We start from the raw sequence: 24,363 nt of genomic DNA, 5'->3' as shown, positions 1-24,363 counted from the left end.
CTTGACCATAGCCTCATCAGCTCTGGGATTGGCTCAGGTTGTTTAAGTTTGATCTGGCCATTGCGACAGCAGAAGCCGTCAGTCTCGGACACAATTTTTTTTCCTTGCAGTGTTTGCAGTTTGCGTCGAGCTTCAGGATGTGAGTCGTGTCTGGGATGTTTGTGTAGACAAAGTCTAATGGATCAACCTCGCTAGGTATAGCAGACGACATGATCGCTTCCTCTTCATCCTCCAAGGTGTCATTATCGTATCCTACGTGCATTTGTTGAAACATGATGTTCAAAACATTATTAACTACTAACTATAATTATGATAAAGCCCCACAAATTCATAGATTATAGTTGACCATACCTTCGTCGCGAAACATGTAGTACTCCTCATCCATAAAGTCGGATGGTGTCATCTCATCGCCAGTGATGCAGTCTCGGAACCCATCGATTTCGTCTGCATTATCTCCATGGCGAATGTGACAATAGACAACGTCATGTCAGATGAGGGTTGGTGAGAATGAGCACAACAAGGTGACAATAGAATTATCATACCATTGGTACCAACAATGAAATTCGGCATGATTGTCGTCGGGTCGCCATCAGATGAATCACCTTCGGCGGCCCGAGAGAGGGGTGTTGCGCAGGATAAGTTTGCTAGGTCTGGACGTGGGAGTGCGAGGGATTCTTTGCACGGGGTGTGCTTCTTTGCCGCATAAGTTGCCTTTCTTTTTGCACTTAACTCCCCCTTCTCTTTGCTGCATGCCCTCCATTCTCGCAGCGTGGTATTTTTTTCTTCAAGATCGATAGTTCCGTGCTGTAGATGTTTCCGATATGTTGCTCGCCTCCGCGCGTTTGTTTGCTCCATTTGATCAGGAGTTAAGCAAGTTCTGTGTTTCTTACCACGCTGCTTCCTAGGTAGTTGGTTATCATGAATGACAGCTGTACTGATTGTATTGGTATGAGGCAATACCGCCTCATCTTGTGACAATGACGTATAGCTGGACCTATTTGGGTCGGCTGGTTATACAACAGTGTAAAATGCTAATCAGTACTGCATTAATTGATCATTGATACAAAAGGTACCAGCATATTATGCAGGTCATATCAGCTGACTCCTTCCATCCATTTTCACAAGGTATTAATGTCTAATCAAAAGTCAAACGAGAGGACGATAAAAAAATGAGTTTGATAAGCTTGTTTTCCAAGATAACTTATTAAACACTTGTATCCAGAAACATTAGGAATATATATACTATCAAGAGGCAGCTGAATCAAAAAGCATTCTAACCTGATATTGTAAGGGCAGGAAGGTTATCATCTTTGTGCTTCACGGTAGCTCGCCCTTGAGCCTTGATCTGGCTATTTTTGTCGGCAAGGAGCATAGGGTGAGCTTGTACCCCATTAGTGATATCACCGAGAGCGCTCCGTGGAACATTTTGCATACCTGCAATATGGTTGCAGGTGTCATACTCACGGATTCTCAGATAATAATCATACTGTTATGAACAAAGGGAGTATATTCAATAGACGTTTGGCCTGTAATATAGAAATAGTCGTACCCGACATGTCAACGGCAGGCATATTTTGATGGAGATGCTTGCCGGCGGCGTCATCATATTTTCTTCGATAACCATCTACCAACGGAGCTTTCATCTGTTCCTTGTTAATGTCAGCATTTTCCTTGTTCTTAAGATACGTTGCCCGCCTCCGCGCATTTATTAGCTCTTTCTTGTCATCTAGTAATAGATGCATGAAGGTGTGAGAGTAGTGAATGCAGGAATGTACATTGTTTTGATTTAAAATCAAACAATCATACCAGATATTGAAAGGTCAGGTTGACTTCCATGCTGTACTTTTTCTGCTTCCTCCTCTTTTTTCCTCCGATAAGCAGCTCGCCTCTTGGCGTTTATCTGCTCCCTTTTTTCATCAGACAAGATAACTTTCTTAGATGGTTTGGAGACACGCACGACAGATCCTGTAGTCATGTGCTTGGATGTTGAACCGGATTGTGGTAAAACTTGAGGAGTTGCATTGATGTTTACGTGATTTCCTCCATACATATGAGTCAAATCTAGAGCCTCTGGAACAAAACCAAACCAAAATGATAATGTACTTAGTATGTTAATGAACATCTGCAACACAACCTCTATAAGATAGATACGGTTCACAACGAAAGACGAATCTTGTAATACCGTTTACACTTTGTGCTACGGCTGCGGCTAACTCGTCAGTGAGACAACTGAGAGACACAAACGTTGATGAGGTTGCCGGGTTGCCCGCTTGATGTAAAAATAACCGATAGTGGTCATAACGGGTCAGTTTAGTGCTATCCGAAGAGTAGAGAGTACTGATTATGTTTTATACTAACCTGAGTTCAGTTCGGAAGGCCGCGGTACACATGTGATCACCATCAGTGGGTTGAGGAACAACAACAACTGCGGTCTGTTCAGTGATGGACTGATCTGAAATTGGTTCATACAAGTAAATAGACGGTCTAATAATAGATGCAGCAAGCTGTGAGAGTAGTCAAAGCAGGAATGCACATTGTTTTCATTAAAAATCAAACAATTATACCAGATGTTGAAAGGTAAGCTTGACTTTCATGCTCAAGTTTCTTTGCTTCCTCCTCTTTCTTCCGCCGATAATTAGCTCGCCTCTTGGCGTTTATCTGCTCCCTTTTTTCATCAGATAAGATACCTTTTTTAGTTTGTTTGGTGACATTCTCGAAAGATCCTGTAGTCATGTGCTCGGATGTTGAAACGGTTTGGGATAAATCTTGAGCAGTTGACATAGTGTACAGGTGTATTCCTCCATCAATAGGAGACACATCAAGAACATCTGGAACAAAACAAAAGCTAAATGTTATTGTTCTTAGACTGTTCTTGAATGTCTGCAACACAACCTCTATAAGCATGATAAATAACCGAGATTGCCGGGTCTCCTTTTCAATATGTTTTTTGCTCACCTGAGTTCAGATCGGGAGGCCGCTGAACACATGTGATATCACCATCAGTGGGTTGGGGAACAATCGGGTCTACGGTCTGTTCAGGTATCGAGTGGCCTGGAGCATGGTTCATACAAGTAACTGAGATTGAAGTCACGAACTTAAGAGAATAAAATGATGAGTACTCTATCCGCACAGCCTCATACCTGGACTAATAGGGTGATTATCAACAACGTTTGTCCCAGCCATCTGATAACCTACACCTTCAGTACCCACAAGTTCATTATCCGGAAGAACCGGTTGTCCAGACGGTTCAAGTGTCAGCCCATCTGAGTGTCATTCATACAAGTAAGCGAGATCAATTCGATAAATAAATAGTATTAAATCATGGTAAATTGACAATCCAACTGTCATAAATGGGGTACTCAGGTTGTTCTCACCATCATTTGTCCAATCCAAATTATCTGAAACAACGTCATTTAAGGAAATCACAATCGGGATATAGCTTGACATGTGCGGCAAGTTTTTTAGTCAAAGATTTACCTCTAGGTACACCTGACGCTGTTGTATGTTCCGCAGATTTGCTTTGTGGATTCCCCATACTTACCTACAAGCAAAGATTTCATACTATTAACAATGGCTTGTGAACTGAAGTTGTCTACCATCTTAATGATCTTATTTTGTTATGTTTCATACTGAAGTTGTCTACCGTCAATCATTTATTTTGTTATCCCCTTCTGGACGCGCCCAGGATCCAACTCCTGGCCTCCGTATTGGGAGGTTTTATGTAAACAGACTGATTCTTAATTGTTATGTTTCATGCACTTTCGTTCGTGAACTTGGAGACAACTTGGAGACTATGCTTATTGGACAGGCTGCTTCTTGGCAGTGCAAAGTAAGCAAAACAAGCCACACAACCAAGCAATCAAAGTAAGTAAAAGCAGCACAATCAGTTATGCAAACATATACAGCAACTAAACATGTTCAGCAACATGCGTAAACAGCTCCTAAGCTATTCTGTTGCAAATTTCAGCTCCTAAGTTATGCAAATGGAAGTGATGGTCAAGGAACATGGTGGGTGCATACTCTCTTCTGCATTCTTGGACTATTCTGTTCATGACGAAGATCCTCTGTGCCAAATTTTCAGGGATCAATTCTTTCAAGTTCTTCATGGCATATAAAGGTTCCTTGATGGACGACCTCCTCCTTGAAGGCTTACAGAAATGCAAGTCTCTTGGTGCACTGGCTATGGTTCATGCAGAGAACGGGGATGCTGTTGCTGAGGGACAGCAGCGGATGATTGACCTTGGGATAACTGGTCCAGAAGGGCATGCTCTCTCAAGACCTCCAGTTGTAATTCCTTTGTCTTGACGGGTTCATGTTTTTTTTGACAAAATTCAAGTCCTTGATGAGATAGCTTTAACATGAAATTTGTGCTTTCCTCTCACAGGAAGGTAGTGATGAGTCAATTAAGTTTCTCTTCTTTTCTGCAGTTGGAAGGCGAGGCAACTTCACGGGCAATTCGATTAGCAAAATTCGTCAATACACCGTTGTATGTTGTTCATGTGATGAGTACTGATGCAATGGAAGAGATTGCCAAGGCTAAAAGAGAAGGTATGGTGCCTGGCCATTTGGTTCAAACAAGTTCCTCATCAATGCAAATTAAGACAGAGTTATTTTATGAACATTTACTTTCAGAACATTGGCTAGTTTCGGCTTTGTACAAAAAAAATCAGGACTGGGTCGGTCCCAGAATAACTTGTTGGGGCTTCAGAACTAAGTGGTCCCACGGGATTGATAATACCCCAAATCTAAGTACTAAGTTGATTTAAATTTTCAACGCGTGTCAAATTGTGAAACAAAATGTAAGTTGATGTAAGCTCAAACTTTGCAGGTCAGAGAGTCATCGGGGAACCTGTGGTATCTGGGCTAGTCCTTGATGATTCTTGGCTTTGGGATCCTGACTTTGCAACTGCTTCAAAGTAAATAGAACACACACAATCAGTATATGTTTATGTAGCTGTGGTTCCTCTTATTTCATATCTTGCTTCTAGGTATGTGATGAGTCCTCCAATCCGGGAAGCAGGGCATAATAAAGCACTTCAAGCTGCTCTTTCATCAGGAATATTACAGGTGACACGCTTGAATCCAGAATCCCACCTTAATTTCCTGAAGTGTGAAGTTGTGGAGTCCTTAAAATAAAGCGCTTCAAGCTGGTGTTTAGCCTCTGCTTGAAGATTGTTCGAGGCGGTAAATTATAAAAGGAATATTATTTTCTGAAAATATTGTTTGTACATTGTCTACTATGGAGACGGAAACATCCCTTGAATAAGCACCGAACTGTTCTTTGTTCCTATGCAGCTTGTGGGAACTGATCGTTGCACCTTCAATTCCACTCAGAAAGCTTTCGGTTATGATGATTTCAGGAAGATTCCCAATGGCGTAAATGGTAAGCCATAGGGCTTGAACAAAGGAAACTGTGTTGTGTCATTGCAAATGGAAGCTGGCTAAGGCATCTCTCTTTTCATTACTTGATCCCAGGTATTGAAGAAAGGATGCATATAATTTGGGATAGCATGGTGGTAAGTTTTGATTTCAAATGTTGTTTTTCGTGATGGGTACTAAGTTGGTTCCATTGCCGGTATTTCTGTTTTCTGACTTCATTCAATATATGTACAGGAGACCGGCACAAGCACAAGCAACCAACTCAAGCCTACCATGCTCCAGCAAAGATAGTCATAAACGAGTATAAACTTGAGATTCTGTATCTATTTTCTGTACATAGGTAATGTGCGGTACGTACAGCAGAAGTTGGATGCTGGGCGCGTCCAGAAGGGGATCACGGCGTCACGTAGACGGGATCGCGGCCCCGTCTCCTAAAGCGATCCCACACCAGATCGCTTCGCGTCTCCTAAAGCGATCCCACAGCAGATCGCCGCCTCCTGAGATGTTTTTTTGTATGACCTTCAGCATGAAATATTCAGTATGAAATAATGTGTATGAACTTGCATTACGTAGCACTGAAAGGGGAGCAGCGCCGGTTGACACCCTGTGGGTGGTCAGAAGGTGGCCGCCTTCGGATCGGGGTCGTGATCTCCGGCGAACACGACACGCGGGATCGCGGCCCCGTGTCCTCGCCCGATCCAACAGCAGACCGCCGCCTCCTGCAAGTGCGACGGCGAAGGGATGGATCCGCCGCGGCGCGGCACAGGGATGGATCCGCCGCGGTCTGGGCGTAGGGGTGGTTCGGGCGTGCGATCGGGCGGCGGCGGAGATCGATCTGCTGTGTCGGGCGGCGGCGGAGATCGATCAGCTGTGTGAACGTGGGATCGATCCCAGGGGTTTTGTTTGCACCGGTTTTTTTAATCGAGTAAGGCAGAGGTGGTGCGATGACGAAAAAAAACGACGGTAGGAGTATGACGAAAATAAACCAGCGAAAATTAACCGCGCGGACTATTCACCAAGTCGTCCATTAAAAGTAGAGACTAGCAAAAAGGCCTGTGCGTTGCTACAGGAAAAATATTTATTGCAGTATCATAGTCTAACAAAAATTCGTCTTGGAGCTCGAGGATACGGAGGGTTTTTTATTTTATAAATTCAAAATTAATGTTTGAATGCTTAAAATAACTTGAAGAAAAAACACAGTATCATGCGGGTGTATATATCATGCTTGAAAATATTCATGACGAAATACATTGAAATGCGGGCTACACACTAAAAAACAAATCACTGAAATTGAAAACTATGAACAGTGCAGGCATTGTTCACTATATAAAACCAACGATATTCTCTTTTTTGTGTAAACTGTGAACTGTGCGTGCACGCGCACGTGCGTGTGTGTGAAAGAGAGATTCAACACACTGTTGTATTGATCACAGTTTTTGTCTATAAATACATCTACATGAGCATGCATACGTGCATGGGCTGGAGCAAACAATCACCCGGCAGCTAGCTATGGCTCCTGCTCGTCACCCATGGCCGCCAGTTCAGGCTCCGCTATCTCAGCCCCGTCAATATATAGGTTAGAGATTCAGGAGTTTGCGGCGGTGACTAATGCTCGGCTGCGGCTATGGGTTCATGCCGATCACGAATTTCCACGGCATTGAGCGAGCGGGATAGAGGAGGCCTGTTGCTAGCTTGTGTAGGTGACGAAGGAAGAAACCATTGCTTGGGTGTAGCGGTGTTCCGGCGAAGTCGGTGAGATTGAATGCTTTGGTGCGGCAATGTCGACGAGATTGGACGGACGGAACTTGGGACTCAATGCCTTTTTGTATGTAGCTTCAGCTTGCAGAACGAGTAAAGGAGTCCGTGTCAGAGGCCCCATGGTCGCGTGCTCTAGCAGAGTTCATGTCAGAGTACTTGACGGACGACAATAGGGAGGAAGTAGGGGAGAAGATGGAGAGGCAAGAGATCGCTTTTTCTTTTGAGCGAGCCCGGCGGCTGGGGTGCGTGCGGAGTTGAGGGAACGAGCGAGCAAGAGATGTGAGCCGTCTCTTTTCCATCAGGCCCAAGTTGACATTGTTGGCCCATGTTAGCATGCATTGAGGCCCAGCGAGATGACTGAGGAGAACTTTGTACGCATGGGCAGAAACGCTGCCGACGAAATTTAGTACCACCTCGTGTATATGTTTTAAATTTAAAATAAAAACGTAAATTCATGGGAAGAAGCGTATTGTGACGGTGAACCCACGGAGTCAATCCGTGCTTTATTATTAGAGAAAAAGACTAGCACAAATGCCCATGCGTTGCAACGGGAGAAAAATGACGGGCTGTTGACAAAAACGATGGACCAATTGAGAATAGGGTTCTTTGGGGCGCCGGTACGGTATATGTGATATTTATTCTCGTTGTCCCGAGTCCTAACCTAAATCTGACCATAGGCTCCTAGATTTTCAGAAATATTGTGCATCATACGAGCTGTGATATTATTTGAATCTTGGTGCAAAAATTCAGACCAATGTATTCTACCTACTGTTGCTTCTCGGCTTCAACATCATTTGAGCTAGGCAAATTGAGCATTGTTACCATGGTTAGAAAATTACAGCGATTGAAGAAATAGCAATGCAATGTACAACAGATTGGACAAAATCTAAATTTATACATATACTTGCCCTCCATTGTGATATATGTGCTGAAGTTACCTGTACCAACATAGAAAGAAACAAATAAAACAAACTGCCATAGTACCGCACGTCTTCCCATCCACATGATATGCCAATGCATTTGTTCCACGTAGGAATGTTGATGCATTTGAGGATAGATTTGTCATGTGAAACAACAGTCAATCTTTTTTTTAAGGAAAAAATGGGACCTTTAAAATCAAAAGCTTACACTGATTTTACCTTTTTTGCGTTGTGCAATAGATCCAAACAACAGTATTTTCTGCATCCTTTCAAAATTTAATAGGTTTTATTGCTATTTCTGTCAAATTTGAATATAGATGCTAGTGTAGTATAACTATCACTCAAACGTTTGGCTATGTGTATGCCGAAACCTGATCCAGTTACATGGTTCAGTTTAGCAACTGAATTACAATGAGCAATCTCTGTTCCTCCATATCTCTTGATTTTTCCGTAACACTCTAATTTCACGCCCGGGAGGTGGCGAGCTGTGGGGTATATTAACTGAGAGAGGCGAGTTGTGGTGTGCAATGGTCATCTGGGGACAGTGGCTGATAAGTGGGGGGCGCCGCATGGGGTGGTGACTAAGGGGCAGGCACCCGGAGGGTGGGCAACCTTGGAGAAGTAGGCGGGATAGGGGCATAGGCGGCAGAGGCATGTTGTGAGGGGCAATGGTGGAAAACCATTTGGGTGGAGGTGGGGGCTATAAAATGAAGAATGGGGAGGAGAAGATGGGCGGCTGGAGCGCCGCTGTCGTCGTCGGTGAACCACCGCCCAGCCGCTGCGCGACGTTGTCAACTTAGGCCCTCGGAGAGCTGCGAGTTCAAAATAGACAGGAGCAAATATGAAATTTTGCAGTCTATTTTTTCTCTAAATAAAAGGGTGGTTGTACGGCGAATTTCCTGAAAGAACCTGAATGTGAATCTGAATGTACAGAGAAGCAAGTACATGAGCTAAGCATCTTGACTTGATCTTCGGCCAGATGTGCAAGCAGCGCAAGCATACGATAACACACAAAACACACATAGATAGAACAATTTTTCTGGACATATGAAGACTCCTAAGTGCTTCTAAATTTTAGGAAAAAACATATTTCCCTCATGCCACTTATTAACATGACATTTCTGGGAGTGAAATGAGACACCAATAAAGGGAAAAAGAAATAAAGATAGATATGTCATATGTGACAGATAAGCCAAGATAAGGTATCTAACAGGCTAACTATTTGGAGGGGACATAGTAAAGATTAAAGATAATCAATACAAATGCTGTTCAACCATAGCTTACGAGGAAACAAGGTCTAGTATTTTGCATAGCATGAAAATATTAGTCAGAATATCTGTACAGATACATGTAAACCTGAAGGAAACACATTTGTCTAACTAAAATAAGACAAAGAAGAGATGCTTACTGTAATTGCATTCCCAACCAAGTGAAATACTACGCCTTGCATGCCTATGAGCTCATCAAAAGGAACATCCTCGGAACCATCCATGTCATCTAGACCATCTAACATATGCTCAACTTGGGCCTATTAGAGTTATTTGGATGTTTGTCAGAAAGCTTCTTCACCCAGCTAGCAAGTCTTCAAATCAAGCATGCAAATGTAGATTCTTTTCCTTTACAACGTTTCATGCTTGATCAATAATCTATAGTCCGATGATCTGCTTGACAAAAATCAAATATCAAAATTAATCGCAGGTTAAATAAGCAGTGTAGGAGTAAAGCAACAGACCTATCAGTTACACAAATCGTTTCAGGTTTTCAACCACAGAAGTGCACAGAAAACATCAGAGATCTCCACACAAATTCCCATTGGTAAGTAGCTCGGTCTACCATATGTTTAACACTAACTACTTCTTTCTGCGCCAAAAAGAAAAACAGTAAATGCAATTCTGAATTTCAAAGCTCGTATACTGATCCAAAATTATAAATAGATATTTGATCTACAGGAAACACATGACCACAAACACTAATAACTGGCACAGATCATTCCAAGCGCAACATTTTCTGATATATAGGTTGTACATGAGAAAAATTCCCCACTGCATTATCTAACCACGTACAAGACACTACTTCAGACCATCAGTTACAGAAAGTAAATTTTGCAAAATTGTTCGTACATACTTAGTCTTGAGTCTTGACACGGGTTTCATTAGTCATATAAATAGGAATTTTCAGGTTGGGATAGGGCGTAATTAAAAAGCAGATGAGAATCATGAGATGCGAGCTTGGCTTCAACAACCATGAAGATATATCAGGAAATTGCAAGGTTTGCTTCAGTGAATACCTAGTGCAGAATCGACAGTTCCGACAAAGTCTGGAGTCTGGACCAGGGGCGAACGGCGGGTGGTGTGCTGGCAGCTCGATCCCCTCCTCCTTCCCTTGGGCGCCGCACCAGGAGAGGAGCGCCGCGCCCCTCGGGCGCCTGCGCGTCCCGCCCGGCAGTGGCTTTGACGCCGGCGAAGGCCTCGCACCTCGGGGGAGTGGAGACAGAGATATCAAGGAGAGCCGGTGGCATCCTTGGTCCTTGCGCACGGCAGCGCGAGGCGATGGCAGAGATGCTGGGGGAGCCGCGTGAGGCGATGGCAGAGATGCTGGGGGAGTCGCGCGGTGGCGAGGTTAGTCGCCTCGGCGGGGTCCTCGCCCACGATCAGGACGTCCACGGGCGCTCCATCGTGTATATCGGCGGGCGCCGTGCTCCAGGGAGCCGGTGGCTAGGGCTCCGTCAAGGCTATTTACCAGCGGGGGAGGACTACAACGGCGATTGGGGACGGAAGATGGTGACGAGGGCTGCCGGAAGCGGCGGCGCGGCGGCGCGGCGGCGAAGGGAACCCTACCGTCGGGGCGTCTCGTGTCCTCGTACGGGAGAGAGAGGGCCTCTGCACAGAATAGAGTAGGGAGTGGGGGAGAAGGGGAGGGGTGAGGCGAAAACTGGGGGGCGCCGTGGGCGGAGGCGGAGGAGGAGATGCAGGAAGACAGCGAGAAGGACCGTCGCTGGAGGCAGCGGCGAGGAGGACGTGCGGGTCGGGTTCGTCGCGGTGGTCGTAGAAGACGGCGCGGAAGAGGGTGCGGCAGGAGAGGTCGCGCTCCCGCAGGATGCCCTGCCGGTACGCCGCCTCGTCCCACTCGCGTGCGTCGAGTCCTGGCTGCGCCTGCACCGTCGTCGTCGCCGTCGCCGTCGCCTCGCGATTCTTTGCTGCTGGCTGCGCTCAAACGGGATATGTGGGCCTGAATTACTGGGCCGAAGCGCACGGGCGGGCATCGTTCGATGCACACGACGTGGTACGTGGTTCCCCGAATTAGTACCACCTCGCGTATATGTTTTAAATTCAAACTAAAAGAAAAATCGGCTGCAGGGCCGCATGAAGATCATGAAGCGGATCGCGGAAGCCAGCAGCGGAGAAGCAGCGTGGCTTCCACGGATGCCCCGCCTGGTGCTAGTGCACCGATAATCGAGATTCGTGCACCGGAGCCTCACTACCCCGTGGATGATGTAAAGGAGATGAAAGAATGTGATCTGCATTATCCCGTGGGGAACGTTTCCACGAAGGTAGCTAGCGGCAGTGCTTTACCCTGTACACCTGGAGCACTCCACCACAACAACCCCATTGCATATGGCTATGCTCGTGTCACGGTGGAAGACATAGTCCAAGAGTTTGAAGACCTGGAGATTGACAAACCTACACCCGAAGGGGAGAGAAGACTTGGAGATGTCAAGCGCCAGATCATTCTATGGAAAAAGAAGTACATAGTGTTTCCAGGCGAGGCGCCAAGGCTAGCAAGTCCACCCCTCTCCGATGGTGGTGGTGGTGGTGGTGGTGGCGGTGGTGGCGGTGGTGGTGGTCGTGGTGGTTCACCTACACCTCCTTCACGCCATTCGACGCCGTCCCCCGATCCACAACCTCCGGCGGGTACGACGCCCCCCAATCCTCCTCCGGCGGGTACGACGCCCCCCAATCCACCTCCGGCGAAGAAGCAGAAGCAGGCGGACAGCAAGGAAACCCGCTCCTGGACTATTAACCCGGACCCTTATGTACCTAAGACCACAAGGGTACCGGAGCCATCACTGAAGCCTCTCCTCCCAAGGCCTTGGGAACTTAGTGAAGCTGAAACCAAATTGGCCGCGTCTGCTGATTATGAGAAATGGAAGGCGGATATGAAGGCGATAAAATAGCCTGAGCCCAAGCAAGTATTCACTGAGAAGCAAAAGAAGTGGGCTAAGGATTTTTTGACGACACCGTCCCAAGCCGAGCTGAATATGCCTGACGACTATGGACATGAACTTCGTAGGCAAGCAAAAATATTGAAGGAGGAGAAAGAAGAAAGTAAAAAAAGCGGGAAACAAGTTGACCAGCTCGGGATGCAGAAAAAACAATCGATCCCCCCGCTCATAGTGAAAGCCAGTCCGGAAGAGGACCCCGAGATCATAGCAGCTGCGGCAGCACTTGGATTGACTGTAGCGAGTGCCATGAAACAAGCGTCCGAGATGGGTTTGACTCTTCGTGCCTTCTTAGGCCTTGAGGATGCGCCAGTATGTGAGATAGCATTACAACATGTGCGGAATGGGCCTCTCGTCGAGCCTGCGCAGGAAAAGAGTCTACCACCACAAATGCGAAATCTGCTACGTTGGTACAAGCAATTCATAACATGGGCCGACAAAGAATATGTTTATGCGGATGTTACAGAGGAGCATCACACCAAACGGTACTCTGTACAAGTTCATATGAGTGAATTGTTCCAGCTATTCAATCTGCGCGACCTCGACAAATCTATGCTGAGTTGCTACGTTCTGTGAGTGATTTATTTCTACCTCATCTCGTTCTTCATTGCCTGCACTATATATATATATATATTGTCCTAACTATATTGTTGCGTACGCTATTATGCAGATTGAAGATTTGGGAATGCAAAATAAGAAACATCCATGATGTTGGGCTCATTAACCCACATATCGTTAATGGACATGTGTTACAAAATCACCCCGAAGACGTGGAGAAAGACTTGTACAAGTTTCTTAGAAAGCATCAACTCAAAAGTCATATTCTATTTCCTTACCATTTTGGGTGAGTGTTTCTCTCTTGTGCCCATTCTCTTTTGTTTACTCCATGCATGGTATGTCTAATCGATGAGTTATGCATGACTGTGCATGTAACGTGTCCGCAGGTTCCACTGGATTCTGCTAAATATTGAACTTCACACCTCCAGAGTTCTAATCATGGACTCTATGGATTCGGATCCAAAGCGTTGGGCCGACATGAGAAAAATGCTGCAAAAGTAATTATTTTCAATCATTTGAGCTCTATATCAATCGGTCTCTTTCATTCATTTCCTAATATCAAGTAACTAATAACTCCCTTGTTCATTTAATTTTCTTTGCCCTGTAGGGTTTGGAGTCGGTTCTCAGAAGAAATTGTCGGTGAATTCAAACATGAGCTAGATTTTAGAAGGTTAGTTAATGTGGATAAGCAGCCACCGGGGACCAATCTATGTGGATACTATGTTTGTGAGAACATCCGGAGACACACCTCTGAGCGGAAGGCATCGGATAGCGTGCGGAACGCGACAGATAACTTGCGGAGGAGGCTTAGTCCAGAAGCTCGCTTCCGACCAATTCAAGAAGAATTAGCAGGATTTTTCATGAGGGAAGTCATCAATCCTAAAGGAGAACACTATACCGAGGACGAAGAAATTTATATGCATACCCGAGATTGAAACTTGTTCGAAGTTGTATATGGTCATCCATCCTAATTGTGTATGGAAACTTGTTCGAAGTTGTATATGGTCACCCGAGATTGAATATATATTATATATTCCTCTTGAATTCTTCTTGTTTGAAATTTCATATGCATGTATATAGTAGCGTAGAATATGTGTACTGAAACTTCATCAAAATTAAAATAAAACACAAAATAAAATAAAAAAAAATAAAACACTACAAATTAAAAAGAAACCAGGTTTAGGGGGGCTAAAACCCTAAACCTCCCGGTTAGCCACGAGAACCGGGACTAAAGGTCCTCCGCCCCGACGGACCCCTGGCGCCCACGTGGACGGGCCTTTAGTCCCGGTTAGCCACGGTCGCGGTTTGTAAGAGGCGCGACTAAAGGGGGGGGTTTTTAGTCGCGCATATTTAGTCCCGGTTGCACAGCCGGGACTAAAGGCCTTTGCGAACCGGGACTAAAGGGCTTTTTTCTATCAGTGGAGAGAGTTTGAGGATACAGAGTTATTTACCTAGTGAGTAGGCGTAAGAGGCCCCGGTGACAAAATTGAATGACATGAAGGAAATAAACAGCCTCACATGCAGTAGATGACACCTGATATCCCTCAAACAGCTGGTACACCTCCAGCTCTACTAAATCCTGCACTCGAATATGCAAATCAAGGTCATTCACTTGCTGCATTTCTCAAACTTTCATGCCAGCCAGTCTGTATTTTCAATGTTGGAGTTTGTAGGGTAATTTTTATCCATAGGTACAGTCTTATGCATGTTTCGCAAGCCAATAACAACGACATAATCGTAGAAGGCATGCAATTCCTATAACTGAAGCACATGCATCTAGCTAACAGAAGCGAATAACCATGAGGTATGGAAAAAGGAAAATACTGACAATATATAACCGTATATATTTTCAGGTTAGGCTCATACAGAACAAAAGGAGCTTTCAAAAGGATGGAAACTGCAGAGGAAAAAAATGGGTGAAGAATAATTAAGAGAATTTGAATATAGAACCTACAGAGAAAAAGGGTAAATAATTCCGAAAATTTGAAGAGAAGGTTGCTCCAGCCATATGCAACCTTACCATCTTCTGAAGTTAGCGACAGTTCACCATGCATGGCACTTGTTCGCTTCTGGCCCAGCAATATCAGAATCTTTCAAAGCTTTGTATTAAAAGTTGGGCTTAGTCCTTTCTCTAAAAGTAGAATAAATATCATCAATCGATCTACACACTGCAGATCCAATTTGTTCTGGAACATGTAGCCGTTAACTTAGCTCAGCCATTACTTCTGCCTATGAGGAAAGCGAATTGCGTACAACCAGAAAATCGAATATAATTAGGGATATAAGCCATTGCTACCCATATAACCTGCCCTACACCAGTTTTCACTCTCTAGAAAGGGTACCTTTAACTTAATAAACAGTACTGCATAAATAATATATAGATTAGTCCATTTGAACTACAAAGAATCCATAGATTACGTGTAGATAGATTGCCTTAGCAGTAGAAAGAAAATATATATTTTCCTGTAGATACAAGGTAGATATGTGAGACGGACAAGGGCATAGGGCATAAAAACTGTCGCTCAGATGCGAGGAACCATGCTTTGAATGTCTTGCCATCTGTTCATATATAGGAAAGGCAATTCAGCTCCCAGCAGGGTGTAGAAAAAACATGTAAAAGGGATCCTCAATGCCAATTTTTAAAAACAGAGACGCCGATATATAGACAGGAAAATATATTGCCTCACCCATATGTTGTTTCATGAAGGCAAAGAACTATGGGAAACATCACAAAATATGTTAGTAATGTGGTATTTTTACCGGAAACAAAGTAATTTGAAATCGCATAGCCAAACATATATTAAGTAGATTTTCTTCTGGTTTAATTAGATCTGACAATAAGCTGTGGATAGCCCATATGATAGCATAACTAAAAATATACTAATATCCTAAGTGATTCCTAGTATAATCATCTAGTGACTTATCTATAAAGATTGGACACTGGATCACATACTTATGCCCCTATAGGGGTGACCGGCAATGAAACTTCACGGTGCCGAGAAAATGAATAGCTTCGCCGCTAGTCTGCTGCAGTTCTTTCACTTGGCAGCTTCACTGCAGCTCAATCTGAAGCTTCACCAACAATGGCGGCTGGCTGTCTGAACTGATTCAAACTGTATTCGATGTGTCTTCTCTTGCACTGCATATTCCAAGGTGAATTGCAGTTTGCTCTTGGCATGAGTTGAGGCGATTGAACGACCTCCTCCTCTGCCAACATGGATTGCATCGTCATTGGGTGTTGGGGTAGTGGAGATCAGCGGATGGGTCCGACGGCGGGCAGAGTGCGCCGGGAAGAAGTGGCTGGAGGCGAAGCCTGCGGGGTTGGGGAAATCAATGTGGAGGTGGAAGCAGCGAGGAGGAGTCCCGATGGCGCCATGGTGGCAGAGGCGGGGGGATCCGTCGCCGCTGCGTCGAGCGGCGCCGGCGGTGGAAGGCCGCCGCGGGTCGCCGGCGGTGGTAGGCCGCGGGTGTGAGGGCACTTGGGGTAGGAGTAGACGCGCTGATGGGGTAGGCGGTGGCAGCGCGCGGCGACGGTAGACGGTCCGGCGACGCGCGGCAAAGAGGGGCGGAGGGCCGGCGACGTGCGACGATGGGGGGCAGGGGGCCGGCAGCGCGCGGTGAGGCGGGGCGGGGCGTGGCAGGAGGTGGGGCGGTGCGATGGAGGTGGAGATCAGCGGATGGCCGGAGAGGTCGCGTGCGGCCGCGGCAGCGGCGGCGTCGTACTCGTACGGATAGAAGGCGAGCCCTCGTGTTCGTGTGTGCATGTTTTTCTTTTACAATTCTGCTCGCTCGTGTGTATTTTTTCTCGCTAGTAAGGCCCAAGCCCATCCACGAAGCTCGTACGCACACACAGCCACGTGAACCAGATGTAAGAAAACGACGGCGAACCCAACAGAGACAAAATTTAGTACCACCTCGAATATGTTTTAAAATTCAAACTGAAAGCGTAAAATCACGGGAAAAAGCGTATTGTGACGGTGAACCCGACAAAGTCGATCCGTGCTTTATTATTATTTTATATATATATATATATATATATATATATATATATATATATATATAATAGCAAAAGTGCCCATGCGTTGCAATGGGAAAAAAATATCGCACATGGTTCAAGATTTTAGCATTTCAATCACCGACTTGCATATGTCTAGTTCATTCAAGCACTGGCTCTTCTGCCATGACCTCTAAGCTCATCCTCGCTTAACTGTGAAGTCGAGAGAGTATCCATATCGGCACATATGCCAGATTATTGCTACACCTCACCCTTAGTGTTTTTATTTTTGAAGAGGCTTGTTGATTGTCTATTTGGGGACATATATAAATTGATGGGATCATATGTAAATTTGTGAGGTGGTAGTATTTTTTTGAGTAGATGATACTTTTAATTAATAAAGAATTTTTTATGGTACTGAGGGCTGAATCATCTTCTAAAAAAAGGGATGTGGCTGAATTATAGGCAGCCCGTGACAGTGAAATAAAAGGTCGCTTTTCCCTAAAAAAATGAAATAAAAAACGTTCCTTCTAAAAAAAGAGAGCTTGTGCCCGCTGCAGCCAGCAGTCGCCGCTCCTAGCGCACGCGCGCATGTAATGCGCCCAAGCAAGGAGAGGCCGAGCTCTTCCCCGGGATGCCATCTCCGCCGGCTTCCTCTCGGCTCCAGCCGGCGAGGCCAACTGTCCGCTATAACCTCGTGTCGCCGCCCTTCTCTATGCCTTCTCCCTTCCCTTCCTCCCTCTCGATGGTCCTCTTCTTCTCCCGCCTCTCTCCTTCCTCATCTCTCTCTCCTCCCTGTTGTTCCTTCTCCTTGTTGCTCCTGTACAATGAAGCGATTTGATGGGTAAAGAAGCGTGTCTCTATCGATTGGAGAATAATTTTATTTGATCGGTGATTGATGTAAAAAAAATCCTATTCGGTGAGTGCTCTACCGTGTCCAGCTCGCTCGGGTGCCCATTGCATTTGCATCTGGCTGTAGACAACGATTCCACGAGCCCTCTCGCGCGGGCGACGAGTGTCGTGTGACCCCCACACGCATCGTGTCTGACCTCCGGTATTATCTTTCTTCTTAGTCGCCCTCATCCTCGTCTCTCCCCCCATGCCTTTTCTCCCCACACTCTCGATTCTCTCTTCCTTCTCTTTATAACATATACCTTATCCTTCCAATATTATTAGGGAGCTAATAAATATTCCACTATATCGGAATCACCCATAAACACACTTGCAAAATAATTATGTGCCTTTTCTGCTTCAAGTTTGGTCTCCAAACTTTGCCCTAAAATCTTTCATCACTTTCCCGAGCTTCACCAAAATTCTCAACATTTTGGACCTTCCAAACCACCACTCCCTATTCATCCATTTGAATTAAATTCAAATGAGTTTGAATCTAAACCTTGCATCCATGCCCACTCCTATTTTCTTCAATCACGCTCATTTTTTCGAGTCCAGGAAAATTATCCGCATGGCAAAGTTCCTTCTCTAACCTTTTTCCTTTCTCTCTTTTCTTCCTTCCTTTTTTCTGTTTTGGGAAAATATGAGAGAGGGAGTGGAGCCCAGCAGCCTCCCTCTCTACTGGGCTGGCCTCCCAGGCCCACCTAACCCTCCTAAACCCTTAGGCCCGACCCCTCATCTGGACCCCCACACCGCCGCCACTCTCACACACGCACGCATCAAGCCAGGGAGAGCCCTGCTCGATCCCCTCCTACCTCGATGCGCCGTGAGAGAGAGAGAGCAGCGCCGCGCCCTCGTCCCGTTCCCCTCGCGCCCCAGCCTCCTCAGCGCCTCGCCGTCGTAGCCCTGGCGAGCGCCGCCCCTGCGCTCCCCTCGGCCTCCTCTGCTTCCCGCGACGCCCAAGGTCCTCGCCACCCTCCAGCGACCTCGTCTCCGAGCCAAGTCCCGCGCCACCGCTGCCGTTCCCCCGCTCCGTCCTCCGCCTTCTCCCTCCCCACAGGTCCTCCACTACTGCAGCATCTTCACCACCTCGCCAGTCGTCGCCATCAACCCCTCCGCCTGCGTCCTCGCCAAGCTGTTGCTGTCTGCGAAAGGAACGCCAGCGCTCGCTCGTGGTCGAGTCTACCGTGGTTTTCCATCTTGGTCGACGGATTTGTAACCTCCTTATTCCCCTTTGCTACCTCTTCCCAATTGTGGGATTAATTTCTGTTTCTGTCCTCTGCTCATTGACTTCTGATGCGGCAAGGCCTCTCACGTATAAAAGTTGATGGGATTGGTTACAAAGGAGCGAGGTGGGACTATTATTACTTTGCAAAGGAGCGTGACCTAGCTAGTTGCATGTATTGGACGGGAGGTATCGATATAGCCGGGCTTGATTCGCTGTGCCAGCTCATGGGCTGGTTCGTTCGCTAGGCTGTACCTAAGAAAACTGAAACTGTGAAAAAGGAACTGGACGGACGAAATGTAGTTCCACCTCACGTATATGTTTTAAATACGAATTGAAAGCGTAAATTCACGAGAAAAAGCGTGTTGTAACGATGAACCCGACAAAGTCAATCCGTGCTTTATTATTAGGGATAGATAGCACATATGCCCGTGCGTTGCAACGGGAGATAAAAATTTAGTGTCATCAGAGCACCTGATATATGTCACAAAAACTATCTAAACTTAACATGCTATACGTTGGGCACAAGCAACAATTGTCCCCTCTCCTATGATGAGCCGTCTCCCACTTTTGGCACCAGTTTTTGGCTGGAAAAGAAAAACTAAAACAAAGTCCATTACATCCAAATATCCATTTCTGAGCCCGGGCTCATCGGCCCCCTGAGAAAAGTAAATTTAGAAAAATACTAAAGAATTAAAAAGAACTAAGTTTTTTTTTTGCATGGAAGATGCTTTAGTGCATGAGGTAGTACAATACATTACTTGTGGTAGTGGTAGCGGCACAAGGATGCCATGAACAGATAGATATCCACTTAATCTTGCTGCTGAATCCACCACCTCGTCTTTTGTGCAGTTCTAAGGCAACTCTGACAACAAAGATTTTATCCCAACTTCCTCACAACCCTTCGCTTTAAATCCCACATGGGATTGAGAGTCCCTTCTATCGCCTACCAATACAATAGCTAATCCAGGAACATGTGCAACTGCCTTTTTCATTCGACGAAATTCTTCAGCAATCTGTAACTTTATGTCCTCTGCAATTGACTTGCCATCAATAATGAGGCCCTGGATGCGCAATCAACTATTTAAGCAATAAAAGTGCAACTCAAAATCACAGATCATTAGCATGAGATTCAGAACTACACTGGGAAACAACCGTGAATTCAACATATGCTTGTCATGGATAGTACGCTCGCTTTGAATCTAGTATATACTACACATCACAATATGCATCATACCAGTTGATGAGATATGTGAGGTTTGACATCAAAATTCTACATACTATTAATCTAAGATCATCGTATGAACTGATTGAAAAATAAACTAAAAGGACAATTACCGAGTTTTTTTACCATACAGGGAGGCTTGCAGTACTTTGTGCCACGTTGTTCTATACAGAGCATAAAGGAAGGGAAGCAAATCAAACAAATATATATACAAACAAAGGAGCAATTATTGTACGGATACATATTGTCCAGTCAAGAAAATCATTCAGAATTTCTCAACCCTACCGAACAAAGTTATAGGCCAAACCTCATCCTATTCGTCGTGCAAAGCTATAACTACATTATCACACCCTTTTTTCTACCATCTTGTATATGCACTGAACCAAGTGCAGTACTTTCCCCTCCAACGTCTCATCAGTGCAGACCACACATTGCATACATGTCATCTTCAAACCATAAAGTCTGTAGTATGGCAGGAAGTTTTACAATTAGGATATGTAATTATACAAACAACGACTGGGCAGGCAACTACATGTTGATCGATAATTCAAATTGTTATAAGCTATAAAAACATCTATTCAGTAGCAGCAGGGAACATACTGATAGTTCGGATCACCATATGTTTAAAATGTGCATTATTCACCCTCACTTCAAGTCGTCTAAACCTTGTAGCAAGTCCAGATACATTGGTTCATATTGTGGCACTGCCCTGACCTTGTAAATAATTTTCTACTTTCATGACTCATAACTCATGACTGTGAAAGGTAAAATCAGTAATTACAATTATATGGCACTTCTTTCAGTGCATTCAGAGAGAAAGGGGGCGAGAGTAGCTACCCCCCAGTATTAACCAAATAAATCCGCAATAAGATATCCTCTAATAACATAGTACTAATTAATGTATATGGACACAAAACACACTCTTCAGACAAAAATCTTGTTCCTGGACCATCCAAAGTGTATTTGAAAGACATACATATTAGTGGACTCCCACGTCCATATGTATCTTAAATTTTTGAAGCCTAAGATGTGGTAGTACCTGCTTTTGTTAGACAGCTCCATATTTTGGATCTGATTGCAAGCTCCATATGCATCAGCCTAGTAAAGGCATCTGGGTGATTGGTTCATATCTCCAAACCTGATAAACACAAGCGGTGAAAGGATGAGAAAATTGTGAATCAACCAAACATTTGCACAGTTAGCTTATAAATAAATTGGACGCCAAATATTTGAACAATCTGGCTAACCCATAAAACTGACAAATCTAAGCTGGAACTGCAAGCTAAGCTGAGACAATGAAAAGTGTGAAGATGGACTGATGAAGGTAAAGTAACCACTTGAGTAAGTAAAGAATAAAGCAACAGGGACAATAACGATGCCGCTCTACAATCGTCTCTCTAATTCCATTCCCCTAGCTTGCCCTCTCATCTCCTTGCACATCAACCAGAACATCTGACCAAGATGAGAGAGGAGCAGTGGTAGGAGGGTGATGCAACGTGATGAGCTGCGGCACGATCGATCAGACGTCGTTGTACTGACGGCGAGGGAGCTCTGCGGTGAAACCACCTATCAGCCGTACCTTGATAAGGATCGGAAGAAGCCTTCGGTTCAGGGTCCAAAGAAGAATACATGTACATGGAAGGTGGACCACAGGGTGGTGTCTGGTCTTTTGCGATTTATTGCCTCATGGCAAGGGATCGAGAAGGATGCGACACCATTGACCACAACAAAGGCGAACAAAGAAATCAACCATCAACCTTATCCTCTCCAACCACGTTGGGTGTCCCATGGTGCCGAGTGCAGCTGCCGTCCCCATTATCCTCTCCAACCACTGAACCCCGCGATGCCCAGCCGCTATCTCACTCCTGCTCCCGAACAGCCGCCGTCGCGCTCCTGCTCCCGAACGTCCGTCATCGCTGGACTGTGCTCCAAGTCACCGCCGCCGCCTCCGCCTGACTGCTCTCTCCTCGTCAACCCCCTCTCACTCGATCTCAATCTAGAAGCCCCCCTGAGCTCCATCGACCGATGAGAGAACATCTCTCACAGATTTTGCCACCAATCCTTGGGAAAAGGACAACATAATGATTTGCCGGAGATCCTTAAGATTTGGCCGAAAAGGACAGTATAATGAATTTTTTAGACACCGAAAGGAGAGCCCACACATAATATGTTTTTCTTAGAGAATGATGCAGATAATATGTAAGGAAATACTAACAAAGAACATGGCATAGGGTTGAGCTGAAACTTCACAAAACCTAATGCATGAACGGTACAGGAGTAGTACTATAGTAGGGCCAAGTAGCATAGCTACAAGTTTCACCAAAGACACCGTCTGAATGGTATCTGTACACCAAGAGCATCTACTAACAGAATGAGGCTATAAAACTTACCTCCAGCAGACATGTGGGCTGTGACCCAAGAGCCTCTAGCATCCTGTCACAGGAACCGGCTCTTTCGCCGCGCCAGCAAGTTCTGGGTCACCACCCCCCATGGTACCTCATTTACAATACTGGAAGCACACAGAAACGAACCTGCAACGCTCAAATTGAACACACAAAGTTACTAAACTACAGCTGCACACCTCGTCAAGCATCTCAAAGGTACAAGGCTTACCGGAATGTCGTGCGCTGCGTGCAGAAGAAAGGATGTGGCGTTCGCATATAGCGTGTCATCGGTGGCAAAGTCTCTACTGTGGAATTTAAGCAGACAATTAATATGCAGTTGTGATATTTCCAATTCAATGCATAAACTAATTTGGGTTTAATCTCTCAAACTGAAATAATGATTAATTTTAGGAAACAACATTCAGCTAAAAACGTTATATCTCAAACAAAACCCATGTTTAATCAGGGATGGCATGCTCCTTTGTCCTTTAGATGTACATGTAGTAAGAGAATATCTATTACTCCCTATTAGATAACAGAAAAGAACAAAAAGAGAAATAATCAACAATAATGGTAACAAGCAAGATATAAGGAGCATAGGGATGTCCATCTTGAGTGCAGTCATCGCCAACCAAAAACAATTTGCTGTACCCAGATTATAAACCTGCAGCCACATAAAACAAAATTAAGATCTGCATCAATCAAGGGTTCTTACCAACTCAAAATCAGCACCCAAGGAATTGGCAGTATCGAACCAGCCAAGTCCCTTTGAAATCCGGGTTGGGCACTCCATGGATTTGTGTTGAGAAGGACACCAACGTCCAGTGGGCATTACCAAAGTCTCCCATCGCAGCCTTGCAGCTGCAGGCTCCCCCTCCTCCTCCCTTCCTCCCTCTCTCCCTCCACCGTCTTCTCCTTCAATCACCGCATCCCCGGCGACCCCAAGAATCCGAGGCGTGATCGCCCCAAATCGCACCCCATCTCCCTCGCCCAAAATCCCAACGAATCTCGCGTCACATCAAGGGATGCAAGAATCATGAATCACCAAGTATATTCATCAACAATCCGGGAAGAAACCCCTGTCCGCGGTGGTCTGGCCATGGACACAGACCTGCTGCTCCCCATCACCGCGCCACGGCCCCTCCACCCGCTGCCGGACCCCACCACCCGCCACCGTTGCTCCCACCACCCGCCGCTGCTGCTCCCACCGCTGCCACCGCCTCCTCCCCAGCCACCGTCGAACCACTACCACCGCGACCTCGATCCAAATCAGAGGCACGGGAGAAGGAAGAACGGCCGCCGAAGACGGATGGCCGGAGAAGAAGACCGCCGGCGGCGCCCTACCCGGATGGATCGAGCGAACCCGTGCTCGTGTGTGGGCCACCAAGCCGATGCTCGACCCGGCACGGGGGAGGGGCTGGCCCCGAGGAGCGGGGAGCCGGCGAATCTGACGGCCAGGTGCTGGGCGGCGCCCTCCATCATCGCCGTCCTTTGGGAGGGGCGCGGTCCCGGTCGAGGTGGTGTGGGGCGGGCGGCGCGGGGCAGGAGGTGGCGGCAGGATGGAGGTGGAGAAGGGATCGAGGAGGCAGGGTCGTGCGGGGCGCCGGGCTTTCTTTTCTTCTTTACTCTCCTCTGTACCGGTTCGGGTCTGACTTATGAGGGGACTGCGGGTGCAATTTCTAGAAAATAGAAGGGTCTATTTGCAAAAAGAACGCAACGGTGAACCCCCAGGCCCAATCCCTGCTTTATTATTAATTACGGACGAAATTTAGTACCACCTCACGTATATGTTTTAAATACAAACTGAAAG

General features: G+C 45.9%; 1 protein-coding gene and 2 long non-coding RNA genes across 9 annotated transcripts; 1 reads left to right on the top strand and 2 right to left on the bottom strand.

The window, feature by feature from the left end:
• The first annotated feature begins 3,983 nt into the window (after positions 1-3,983).
• Positions 3,984-5,576, top strand: LOC109739532 (dihydropyrimidinase-like). Its single transcript, XM_073495918.1, has 7 exons — positions 3,984-4,008; positions 4,082-4,287; positions 4,428-4,548; positions 4,829-4,916; positions 4,989-5,067; positions 5,296-5,383; positions 5,476-5,576. The coding sequence occupies exons 1-7, from the start codon at positions 3,984-3,986 to the stop codon at positions 5,547-5,549; spliced, it is 681 nt and encodes a 226-aa protein (XP_073352019.1). The 3' UTR covers positions 5,550-5,576.
• A 7,406-nt stretch (positions 5,577-12,982) lies between these two features.
• On the bottom strand, positions 12,983-16,800 carry LOC141042314 (uncharacterized). The gene is made up of 2 exons (XR_012204526.1): positions 15,788-16,800; positions 12,983-15,393 (listed from the first exon to the last, which is right to left on the bottom strand). It is a non-coding gene; the product is annotated as an uncharacterized lncRNA (long non-coding RNA).
• Positions 16,801-19,329: 2,529 nt separating this feature from the next.
• LOC141042312 (uncharacterized) lies at positions 19,330-24,341 on the bottom strand. 7 transcript variants are annotated; one of them, XR_012204519.1, is made up of 6 exons: positions 23,269-24,335; positions 22,783-22,858; positions 22,560-22,700; positions 21,209-21,307; positions 19,706-20,631; positions 19,330-19,545 (listed from the first exon to the last, which is right to left on the bottom strand). It is a non-coding gene; the product is annotated as an uncharacterized lncRNA (long non-coding RNA). The 7 variants fall into 7 exon arrangements; XR_012204522.1 differs by adding an exon at positions 20,770-20,834 and having other exon boundaries at positions 19,330-20,631; positions 23,269-24,330; XR_012204524.1 differs by having other exon boundaries at positions 19,330-20,631; positions 22,783-23,217; positions 23,389-24,341.
• Positions 24,342-24,363: the final 22 nt, after the last annotated feature.

This window comes from Aegilops tauschii, chromosome 3 (genome assembly GCF_002575655.3).
Source record: "Aegilops tauschii subsp. strangulata cultivar AL8/78 chromosome 3, Aet v6.0, whole genome shotgun sequence".
In the NCBI taxonomy this organism is placed as follows: Eukaryota; Viridiplantae; Streptophyta; class Magnoliopsida; order Poales; family Poaceae; genus Aegilops; species Aegilops tauschii.
This window is presented reverse-complemented; position numbering and strand designations above follow the sequence as displayed.